The sequence below is a fragment of the Sipha flava genome, unplaced genomic scaffold (assembly GCF_003268045.1).
Source record: "Sipha flava isolate LNK unplaced genomic scaffold, YSA_version1 224_pilon_pilon, whole genome shotgun sequence".
Lineage (NCBI taxonomy): Eukaryota > Metazoa > Arthropoda > Insecta > Hemiptera > Aphididae > Sipha > Sipha flava.
Genome location: NW_020272857.1, coordinates 413119 through 426307, shown reverse-complemented (window position 1 = coordinate 426307; position 13189 = coordinate 413119). Strand labels below are relative to the sequence as shown.

The following is a 13189-nucleotide window of genomic DNA, read 5'->3' as shown; positions in this document are numbered from 1 at the left end:
TATAAATTTACTTAATTATGTCATATCTGTAGTATTATTTTAATCTTTGGTTAATCAAATTATATATAAAAAAAAAAAAAAAAACATAAAATATAATATTTTTAAATAGTATTTATTTTTATTGATACAATAGTGATTGAGAAACATTAATTAATATGTAAATATAATATGTGTTTTATGATAATTATGATTATATTTAATTTTATTACGTATAATCTTTTTAAAAAACAATATAAATATGAAGTCAAGTCACTACGCTGAGATGCATAAGAATAATCATGCATAATTTTAAATAAATATAGATCATAACGAATTGTTATACCTATAGGTAAATGTATAAATGTAAAAAAAATGTAACATTTCTTCATATGTTCAGCGTTCAATTGCCACCACAAATTATCATTAGTTAATTTGGACTTTTACTAATATTATTTTCAAAAGCAATGAGTTTTAATTTATAGATATTTTTCTCTAGTTTATCAAATCAAACATTTGCTTCATCGCTTGTATTTATTATACAGGGTTATGTTATATGACCAAATGTAGTTTTAATTATTTCATAATATTTTGTTTGTAAAAATTGCTATTTAATAACTATTAATTATACATATGACAGTATGGTTATAAAATATGCCACCAACTCGAGGAAAATAATGTTAACATTTAATATTTATTAAATAACATAAACATTTTAATATAAATAATAATAGTTTATATTTAAAGAAAAAATGCTTAACACGAGTAACAGTAAGTCAAAATCAAATATTTTGGGCTTTGCATATGCACATATTACGATTGTTATCGTGTACAGTTCATTGTCGGTTTTCAATTCGGCTTTTCTCTAATTAAAAATACGGTTTAGCCAAAACGATTTTCTAACATAAACTACAATAATGTAATATAAAAATATAATTCGCGTGTTGTAAGTGAAATTACGTACCATAACTGATCTTTAAGTGTAATACGAAAATAAACAGTTTAATAAAACGGCTTTAATAATTTATCTTAAAAACAAAGATAAGTATTATAATAAATATAGTATTACGAGATTTAATATAAATTCATAACATTGTTTTTATACATATGTTATGGTGCAAAATAAATGTTTACTTAATTGAGCTATTAAAAAACACGCACGCATTCAACGGAAAGAAAATAGAATAAAATATATATTTATTGAATTTTTAATTTAACAATATATATATATATATATATCAATAAATGAAGGTATCGCTCGAAGACAGTAGGAGATAAATTCCAGACTAGATGTCGACGTGCGGTTAATATTATAATATTATGCATTATTTAGTATGGTATTTATGGTGTCCGTCACTTTTAACGTATATATCTCAGAATACATCATATTTTGAAAATGTTTTGAAAAAGTTTATTGAAAATTAAGTATATTATATATCTTATTATTTTAAATTATATTATATTACTGTAATCCATACAAATATATTGTGAATTGGACTTTTGTCCGTATTAATAAGTAAATAAATAAATAAATAAATAAATAAATAAATTATATAAAACAATATATTGTATATAGTTATAAAGTGTCATAATTAAAAAAAAAAAATTGATTTATTTCCTTTTTATTGTCGAGCGACACCTTCAGTACAGTAGTCTGTTTGGGCTATAATGGTAATAATAATAAAGCGCTTATTTTAGTTTTTTTTCTTTGTTCTCGTAAAATATGTTCGCGTTTTTTCGAAAACATCTCGTCTAATGCTGTATATTAAGGAAGAAACCCATTGCTGTATAAACGGCAGCAGTTGCTATTATCGTGACGAATATCGTATACGAAGACCCGTTTGAGATGATGTTTGTTGAACCATTGCACATGTCAGAGGTACACGAGCAATGGGTCACGTCGATGTCGTGGGATCCAAGCCTACTATAACAGTCCTGGTCATCGTGCACAGGATCTTCCACGTAACCACAATCCCGAACTATTCGAATATTGCTGTGGACTGTTGAAGAAAAAAAAAATAATAAAAAACAATGGAAATTATTATATCATACGTAATAGATTGAGATTGCGAATTGCTAATAATAAATATTGCGTCAAACGAAAAGTCGAAAATATTAATAATTTAGCGCATATTTTTAATGGAAATCGGTTATAACCGTACATTTTCACTAAACACGATAAATCGATTAGTTAGAATGAAATATCGCGAACCCGGTATAAATCCGTGAACGAACTACGAAATGTTAGTTTGTTTAATACACACATATTGTATTGGTACGGAATAAAAACAACCAGTTTTTTTTACAAATCGCTTCTAGGCAAATGATTTCTAATGGAAATATCATTACACTTTTCGTCACGAAAGGTGCATTTACAAACGTTTTAATAATAAACGCTAACTATGAAATAATATATACTAACTGCGTTGGACGGTTTTTCGGCATATCACCGGTTCTTTTCCCTGCAAATGACTAGGCACTTCCGTTAAGTTGCAATCAACTAAACCGATTGTGTATGGGTTGAATGGATCTCCACATCTCGGATCGTATTTTGAATTGCACTTGTAGCATATTATAGACTTTGTACCTGTACAAAAAACGTTATTTGTATAATATTTACAACAGTTTCAAGAAAAATGTATTTATTTTTCAGAGCAACACTGATGGTGATCATTGAATTTATTATTTATAATGAATTTTAATAGTCATCATAACATATCGTAGGGACAGTTTGTTTATGAAGTGTATGAGAATTTTAACATTCATATTAACAGAACTTTGGGGAACTTCGATGAACTCACCTAAAATTTGGGTGCTTAAAATGATTTAGACTTACAGATCACAAAAACGTATAGTGTATGGAGAAAACTAGTCAGCTAACTAATAATAACTTAATAGTAACTTAGTTGATATTTTATGGAACATAAAAGTGACGTTGGATAGTTAAAAATATATTTTATATATTTTTAGCTTATAATTAAATGTTTACAGAGTACTGACTATGAGTTTCGTAATATTTATTATTTTATTTGTATTACAATTATTACATTATGCCATTTCAAGTATTTTTAGCGAATTAAATTATATTTATTTTAATAATTCGATGTTTTAGTCAATATTATTAAGATCAACATTACTTATGAGTATATGTTTATATAAAATTTATCTACCTTATAAGTGTGGGAAGTAAGCAGTAAAATTAATTAATTTTCATATAGTCAATAAATTTTGATAATATTTTCCAATTTTTAGAAAAGTAGTTTAAAAAATGTAAAATATAATTCACCTATTTAAAGGTGTTTAATAAAATCCTGGAAAATATTCTGAATGAAACCAACCAGACAAAATAATTAGTTCTATTAGCGGATAATCAGTGGAAATATAGTACGAATTTTGTTTCTTTTCATTAATTGGTATAAAACTTATTCATTAGTACTTATATAATTTACTTTTTTTACTTTATCGGTCCTTATTTAATAATCCTAAGTTGGTTGAGTATATTATTATTTATTCTTACAATGTTTTTTTTTAATATATCTACGTAAATAATTTTTGAGAAATAGAATAAAAACTCTTAAATGTTTTAATGATCGCTATTTATTACTTAAAGTACAGATTTTAGTATACAAGAATAATAAGTTTTAAAATTAATAATTTTAGTAAACATTTTTTTGGTTGATAAAACGGGCAATTGTAAACTCCTTTAAAAAGTGTAAAAAGTTTAAAAAGTTTAAAAAGTAAATTCTCCTAAAAGCATTTTTTCTACTGAATTATACGTATGTAAACTCCCCTAAAAATATTTTGCTACTGAATCATACGTATGTAAACATTGTAAGTTCCCTTGAAACATATTGCTATTGAATTTATTATTAGTTTGATTTTATTGGCCGTCTTTACGACTACATTTACCTTCGCGTACATGTATTATGAACATCTATGGTATGATCCACCTTTTCAAATTATAGGGTTTTAAAATAATAATATTTCAAATTTTATAGTGGTAAAATGCATTAGTATGTTCTTCAAAAAACAGGTTTGTTTTTTAACAGTTTATTCGTTATTTAGAAACATATTCATTGTACAGAGATAAATTTACTCACAATTTACAATGGAGACCAAGGTTTGCAAAAATATTTTGTTAAACATAAAATGACGTTAAATAGAAGTTTGTTATAGGGCAGTTTCAATTTTAAGTTTAGGGGAGTTTACATGCGTCCGATAAAACCACTCGACGGCTTTTTTTTATTATAATGATTAATGATCTTTAACAATATATTTTAGAGGTGTAAATAAATAATAAATATTAATGAATAATATTTTAGTAAATGTATACAAAAAAATGTTTGGGTTTCACTCCCAGTGGAGAGGTCCCGACCTTAGTCTAATATTTTATATTAAGTCATATGGTTTTTGTCGTTTGAAACGCCTTATATTTTGAGAGTATACATATTAATAATATTTTCAAAAATAGTGGAAAATTCTACAGGAAAGTAATTATAAAATAAATACATTTTAATTATTTAATATATTGTTATAATTTAGGAAATATTTTAAAATTTTAAACGATCGTTTAGTTTGTTGAGCAGTATTTTTAACATACACCCATTGTTTCTAACTCTAGTTAAACATTATTGAAATCATAATCTGTTAAAAAAAAAAAAAATGTAATCCAAGACTTCTAAGAAAAATAATCACTTACATTTTTATTGTTTTAGATATAATTTTGCTACACATCTTTGTGTCATAATATGACTTTCAAACCAGAATTATTTTATAATTATTTATAACTGCTTTTAAATTCAAAATATTATAATTTAAAAATAATAAAATAAATAATAATAAAATTAAATAATAAATAAATAATAAAAATAAAAAAACTATTATAATTGTAAAATTTCCCGTGGTCAATTTGATATTCTGTTCTTTCGTACATACAGTTCGTCTATTTGTGGTAAAAATCATAAATTGTATTTTGCAAGAATATTCAATATAATTTCACTATACGTATGAAATCCAAAGCTGAATGATGTATATTATTTTTATATTCCTCTCTCACGTTTTTATTACTTATTTTACATAAAAAAATCATATTTTTTCATAGCATATAAATAAATGTTCTGGTTGACTGATCTCAAGTACCAGTTATAACCAGTGGCTAAAAAATTAACGGTTATTAATAAACGGTATCGCTTTTTAACACATAATTAATTGTTCTTGAGTTAATAACTGTTTGTTTTATTAATAATTTGATATCTAATTAGACATAATATCAAAAGTAACTGGACCATATAGTCTATTATTTAATTTGTTATATGTAGGTACTTATTTATACACTCTGTGTACAATATTATCAGGCAGGTATATCATAATATTATTTGATACACAAAAGAATTACATAGAAACTTTCTAATTAATTTCATTCGAAATATTATGGACATTAACACTTTTAATTTTTAATGTAATCAACTATAAAATGCGTGTAGTTCTTAAACAAATAATTTCAACAAATTTGAAATTCACTGTACTAGTTCATTGCAGTATAGTAAAATTTGTTATACATTGTGTGTATATATATAATATATATATATATTACACATTTTAGGTAAGTATGTAATAAAAACGAGAAACTTTTGGCTTCTTGTATAAAATATTTTATAATATGTCATGTGACCAATTAATATCAATTTAAAATATATCCTTTTTATTTTGCATAAATAAATACATTAAAATATAACGAAAACCTATAGTTAATTTTCAATGAACAATATAAAATAGCTTATTAGAATAATTACTCGTAGAATATTATTCAAACGCATTTATGAATATTATATATATTTGTTTATATTTTTATATATGTTTATATATATTAAAAACATTAATTTATGAATTCAACACTGAATATTCGTACAGTATAAATTAAAATTAAAATTAAAATTATTCATGACTGCATACTCAACACGTATTGGTATAGGTATTGGTTAAATTTAACAACTTGTTTGTAAAAACAAACTTTTAGTTATTAATTGTACCCACCCAAAACTTTTTCTAACCTTAATAAAATATTCATACGTTTTAAAGTACCTAAAACCTTATGTTATCGTATTTAATAATATTTTTTCCTTAACATGTAATTATATACTGCAATTCTATAAGTGGAAAATAGAATATATTTAAGGATAATGTAATCACATTAATAATTTAAATTTAATAATATTTTTATCTATCTATTTCAATAAAAAAAACTAATATATTATAAATTATTATATTTTGTTATTTATGACTTTATAATAGTTATGCTATTATGTCATGAATATGTGGTCTTGACACCTTCAAAATTGTACTCCAAATAATTATTTCAGTGTTATGAAAAGTTTTTTGCGTACAAAGTAATCAAATAATATTAAAATCAAAATATTAAAGATGATACCTACACTATACGTACCATGTACCATTTACGTCATATTGCAAAATATTACCTAAATCTTATAAAATTAAATAAGTAATACATTTCTACACGTGTGATTTGTACTAATTATATAATAATTGATTTTTTATATTTAGCTTTATAGATGTAACTCTAATATTTTAAATGTATAATTAAACAAAATGCATATTTTTTTTTTTAAATTAAAATGTTTAAAATACAGTCAAATACACTATAAATGATTATTTTATATTTTTTTGCTGTTATCAAACTTATAATCAATTTTTTCTTAAAGATAGGCCCAGTATTTACATTAAACTTCGCTAAGGAATGTTTTTTTGAATGCATCAATTTTAAATTTTTAAATTAATAAAAATGAAAACAACTAAAATTAACACGATAATGAATAAACATTTGGTACCGATACCTTACCGGAATTTAATTATATAATTTTGATTCTTAAAGTAAATAAAAAAATTATTTTTATCTTGAAAAATTTGAAAAATATATATTAAAATGTATATATTACAATTATTGATAAGAAAAATTATTACTACATATTGGTATGATGAAATAATGTGATACGTGAAGAGAAATACCTTATACATGTCTGTTTCTAGTGAAAAATTAATTCCGGATATTATTTTATATTTTCACTTGATAGTGAGAAAATGTTTTCTATTTACCTTTGATAGATATCAAGGAAAATTAAATAAGATGGTAACATTGATCTCATCTCATTGAAAATAAATACTTAAAAATATCAAAATTAAATATAAATTTTTTTGAAGGTTTTATCATATTTAATCGATAAGTATAAACAACTTTTAATATTATAAATTAATATTAGTTTATAAAAATAACATTTTTAATGAATTGTTCTCTCTTATTTTTTTTATGAATACTATTTGTACCATAGTTGGAATTTCTAAACATTTTTATTTTACAATAAATATGAAAATATATTCCATTGTATACAAAAAGTGCAGCATGAAATTATTTCTTCTATTGTGTTGTATAAGTTACAAATTATTATAATGTAGAGTTGTCAACTTTATTATTAATATCATCAAATTATGATTAATAATCTATCAAACAAAAATATTTATTTTTAAAATTTATAGAAGCTTACTGCAGTTATCACTTATTAATAATTACTAACTGGGTAAATACCACCAGTAAAATACGTTTCGTCATTTGATGATTGATTATTAAACACATTATTAGAAAACTTATGTAATACAAACTGTATTGATAAAATCAATAGTATAATTTTAATTTTTTGATTTACATCGTGTTAAAAATAATATATATGTTTTTGATTTTACTGTAATTTTTCTTAAAAATCCTATTTCACAATAGTTGAAAGTAGAAAAATAGATTCTGTAAATAAAAGTATATTATGTATTATACACATAATAACAGACATCGTAAAAAACATAGCACTCGATATTGACAGTTGATATGTGTTCTGTTGTAATTTATTAAATCCGGCTGATTTGTCATTTAATAAAAAAAAGTTATGGCATTTATATTTTAATACATTTTAATCCACTTTTAGGTATCCAGTAATTGCGTGGTATTAAGTTTACAAAACGTGTTGGTACGAAAAAATAATTAACATTATAAACTTGTTCTACGACATTTACAATGCGGTTTATTATCAAAGAATCTCAAATGTTGCCAGTTTGTAGTTTTGTTCACAAAAAATGCCCCTTTCCAACATATATTAACGTGAATATTGTTATAATTAAAATTATTTATTATTTATACTTCCTATGTATACATCTATTTCTTGCTTGCCGTTATTTTATAGGAATGAATGTAATCGATCCATTAAGTATAAAATAATAATCTGTTATATGATGATAATAATAATAATAAGGTAGTATACTCGTATGTATATATATTCTGGTGAACGAGAATTAGGGTCATTTCAAGCTTATAACAGAGACCTTATATAATACTCTCCAAGTGCCCCATATATAGTATGTATTGCGATGTTTTCCGATTCCGGTATAGGAATACGAATTGCATTTGTACGGCTTTACGGCGAGCGGTGTTTATAAAAAACCAGTTTCTAGGGTGAATCCGCTGATAAATTACGCGATAAAACCCACCCGAAAGAACTTTGACACGTATACTTTCGCGTATAAACCACTCGAAAACAAACCGAATCAATAACGTTTGGCGCCGTAAAATCGGAACAAGCGGTTAAAACGAAAAAAAAAAAAAAATCTTCATCTTCGGATTCCGTCGGGAAACATGCGACTCGCAGCACGAGACACAATTGTGAATGTATACAAATGCATTGCTGTTTCGTCTATGAAAATTTTCGATTTTAATGACGTAGTCGTATTGTATAGAACGACAGCATGTTAGAAAAACATATAATTCCCTTTGCGTATGTAATAAAACCAGATACGTATTTTACATTAATCGTTTTTTATTGCCACCCTCGGTAGTAGTGTATGCTTATTATATAGATACAGAGTGGTTTTTTTTCTACGTCTAGCATTCACTTTCTCAATCGATCAATATGTGTTTTTTTTGATTGATTTGATTATTCTTACATTAGAATAATTTAATTTATATTTTTTAAATGTTAACGTATATTTTAATGTTATAAAGAAACGTTCTGTTACGTAAATGTCGTGTTACGAATCTCGAGCCGGTTGGTAATTATTATTAAATATTTTAAGATTCGAGATGCATGTATTGTCGATAGACGCCACTTGCTGGCTCTTTAATGTTATCTAATACGTCGATCTATTTTTGCTATCATTTAACCTATTTGCACATATTGTATAATATTCTTATTATTTTAAATACCGCAGATCGTATAATAAAGATTTTCATGTTCAGATAGAATAGTAAAGTAATGCATTGACATTTTAGATGGGTGTATGTAACGATAATTTTAAAGTACATGAAAATAGTTACTTATTCAAAAAACCCATGGATTTTTTGAGGAAAATGTGCGGAGAACAATCACCCTGTACAGGGTAGCGCGTATATCGACAGCACGCGCTAACCTTATTAGTACGACCAGTACGATTCAACGATACGTGTAAATATATCCAATCGGATGAATTACTTTATGCACATATTGTTAGCATATCGCATATTATGTATTACAATTTATAGTAAATGCGTTGAACGTGCGTATAATGACAACAACAATAACGGAATAAGAGTGTACGCATGATATCATTTATAAACGTAGTATAGTATATTGCTTCTTAAGTTTATAACAATATATATTAAATTCGAGACGTCATATTAAACACAATGCAATATATTATATATGTACGCGGTCGTATCTTGTTATTTCAATGCGTGTGTGGCACCGAATCGCCATGGTAATGAGCCATAATAATATTATTTCGGTAACATGTTAAAATCGATTTGACACCGAGACCGGCTGCAAGTAATGTCATCGTCATTTGCTCGTGCAGTATGACAAGCAATAAGAATTTCTTTACGAATATTACAACACGAGCGCGATCCAGACGACGAAAAATCGTGTCGACACGTCGGGCAATAAACCGTAATATATCGAATTTGCAAATATTTTGGGGGGAAAGAAATCGATAACATGACCGTTGTTGTTTTTATACGATGCGTTTGTATACGTACTATATTATGTTGGCTCCTTTACACATTGTCTTCGTCGAGCAAGCAACTTAGGCGATTGCCTAGGGCCTCCGCACTTAAAATTAATTCGAGGCCCAAAATTTGTCAAGTTAGAATAGTTAAGTATATTAAGGTCTAAGGAAATTGTACTGCATTTGCCTAGGACCTCGCAAAAGCTTACGACGGCACTGCCCCTACGGATCGCGACGGACACGATTCGCACGATATAACAAATCGATTTATAATGTAACAAACGATAATAAAAATAATAAGTAAAAGGTACAAATCGAATAAGTACGTAGTTTTGGACAAGAAGCGGGTGCGATCCTACGTGTTACGTTAGTATATTACAATTTATCGTTTCGTAACGAAATATAATAAAGTTTGTACCTACATTACACAGTACACTATTAATAGAAAATGCATTAGTGGCAATCGTGGGCGTAGCAGACGCGTGTTTAACAACATAAGCTGTGCGAGATTATCCGCTAAATAAAATTCTAAATAATGTGTGACAAATACCTTTAACGACGAAAGCGAAAAGTACGAACAAAACGGCGGCGATGCACGCGGCGCATTTAGCGCCATTCATATTTCCGGCGGAACAATCGGACGTGAAATGCACTTGCTCGCGCGCGAATGTGTGTGTTACGAATTTGTATATGCGTGTGTGTATGCGCGTGTGTGTGTGTGTGTGTGTGTGTGTGTGTCTGTGTGTGCGTGCGTGCGTGAACGTGTACGTGTACGCGACTGTTATACACTGAATATGTGTTTACAAACTTTCGCGCGCGCGCTAGTGTATTTATAAACGCGCGCGCGCGCGAGCGCCCGTTCGCGGCGAACAGGGATGTACCCGACGAAAAATAAAAAATTAAAACACGATTACGACTGGACTGCTGTTGCTACGGTCAGGGTGATAAGCCCTACGCGCACGAGGTCGCTGGGCGCGTTTTAGGGACGCCGCGAAGACGACGCCTGGCGAGTCGATTCGCCGGGGGTGGGAGGGATTTCTGGGTGAGACCTCTCTCAATCGTACCAACGTTTGCAGCGATGGTGCGCTCACCCCTCTGATCAGGGGCACGGCTGCGTGGTCTGAATTTTGAATTTATTTTTCGACCCCGTTGTCTCATTATAAACATTATTTACTCAGCTTACCTGGCCATACGAGTTCGTTTCGTTTTTAATTTAAGGTGTAAGCAACGTGTTTTTATTGATATATTCACGTTTTATCCTCGTCACTTGTCTTACGCGTTTTCTTTTTTTCCCCAGATCACAAATGTTCGCATATCACAAAAGGTTGCTTCAAAACTGTTATAAAATACGTTATCATATCGTTATAACACTATTTTTTTATTTTCAAACACAACATCCGTACTCCTATGATGGAATAGTAATAGTAGAAAATAGAAATAATACACAATGAACACTTATAAGTACTAAAATTTATTTTATTTCAATTGGAAATAAATACTTTGCGCTACTGTCAATAATACATAATATAAACATAATATAATTATAATGTTCTTAAATAACTCATATTTTAAGATTAAAAACAAAATCGTTAGTACATGCAAGTGTTGGAACGGACAAATGTTATAATATTATGAATAATTATTGTCGATTGTCGATTTGTTTTTCGCAGTAAACGTATTGAAAATTAAAAATATATCTTCAGTTTAACTGTTAATATAATTTGTGCATAATATGTTAATATTATGTACACACCTAGAGTTAAAAATAACTATAAAAAGTAAAACACTGCTAAAGTCGATGGACGCTGTAGTAGAAGTTTTATGTTCAACAACGAAAATTAATATTTAAAATATAATAAGTTTGTTGTCTATTTTTCGATCCATTATGTATATTGTTACATGATTGTATCTTAGTGTTTTGACGCAAATATTTAAGTGCATAATTCATCACCATTATGTGAACAAAGTTGCGATCATGTTTGCCAGACGGGCTTTTTTTTTTTGTATTTATGTACAGCTGTAAAAGTGTAAAAGTTATGGGCGTTTTGCCGAATAGTAAGAAAGCTCGTTACACTGGGATAGAGCACGGCGCGTATATATAATGTAAGCGGATACATACGATAAATATAAAGTTCACAGAGTCTTTAAAATTTTACGTGACAGTACACATATATCTAAGAAATAGTTTAAATTAAAAAAGTATTTTTTTGTTTTTTTAAATTTTTAAACGATTAATATAAGACGAATTTTTCGAACGAAATTATATTTTCATCACTGAAAACGATGATTATAATTTATAAACTCTATCTATTCTACCTTGTATGTTGTATTATTAGTATTCATCGAGGGTATGAAAAGATAATGCCGAGTTTTTTACAGTATCAGGTTCCCATGCAATGTGTATCATAATATATTTATACTTAAGTATAAAATTGTTGGTTTTCAGTACTCTATATAACCATATAAAATTGAATAGAAAAAATAGTACCATTCTTGTTGTTTTTTATGTACAATTTAGTGATTTTAATGCAATCTATCTCTAATAACTAGTACGATTCATAACTTATGATTAATATTAAATTTATTAGAACTGAGTTACAAATTGTATGGATATTAACTTTTAAACCGATTAGAAAATATATTTTACTTATTTTTAACCAATTTTAACTCATCAACTTTTGTCTTTGTATCGGTTTTTCATTCGCTTCGGTGCGGCATTGTCTGCGCTGAAGCGCTTGATTAGACCCATAATACAAGCAATAAGTACATCGAGTACGCTATTAACCGATTTTAACGATTATTTTCCTATCGTATAGATTATTACGTAATTCCGTAGGGTGACCCTTGTCCAGTGCAGGATATATTACTGAAATAACAATCAAAACGTGTGCATTTAATAAACTATAAAGCTATACTATAGATTTACATCGAAGCGATACGTGCATCCTATAAACCACTAGTAGACTATGCAGAATAAAAATATTTTATAAACAAAGTCCAAAAGGAAATGAGATATTTTACGTATCTTCCCATGGTTCATAATATAGTATGTTAAGTGTACTTCATATTGTATCATTGTACATATTATACCTTTTACTAGTGGATTGCTTAACTTGTGCAGTACATAAAAAAATTATAAACGCATGGTATAATATATGTAAATGTTATAGGATCAATTTTT

The 13189-nt window shown here is 27.2% G+C and overlaps 1 protein-coding gene across 1 annotated transcript; it reads right to left on the bottom strand.

Moving 5' to 3' along the window:
• Nucleotides 1-1530: 1530 nt before the first annotated feature.
• Nucleotides 1531-10871, bottom strand: LOC112683339 (protein quiver-like). Its single transcript, XM_025554345.1, has 3 exons — nucleotides 10559-10871; nucleotides 2399-2563; nucleotides 1531-1976 (listed from the first exon to the last, which is right to left on the bottom strand). Exons 1-3 carry the CDS (start codon nucleotides 10626-10628, stop codon nucleotides 1729-1731), a joined length of 483 nt encoding a protein of 160 aa, XP_025410130.1. The 5' UTR covers nucleotides 10629-10871; the 3' UTR covers nucleotides 1531-1728.
• Nucleotides 10872-13189: the final 2318 nt, after the last annotated feature.

Coding starts and splice junctions, on each gene's coding strand:
- LOC112683339 (XM_025554345.1), bottom strand. CDS start 10,628: ATGAATGGCGCTAAATGCGCCGCGTGCATCGCCGCCGTTTTGTTCGTA. Junction 2,564..10,558: donor TTTCGCTTTCGTCGTTAAAG/GTATTTGTCACA, acceptor TTTTTTGTACAG/GTACAAAGTCTATAATATGC. Junction 1,977..2,398: donor CCGAAAAACCGTCCAACGCA/GTTAGTATATAT, acceptor TTTCTTCAACAG/TCCACAGCAATATTCGAATA.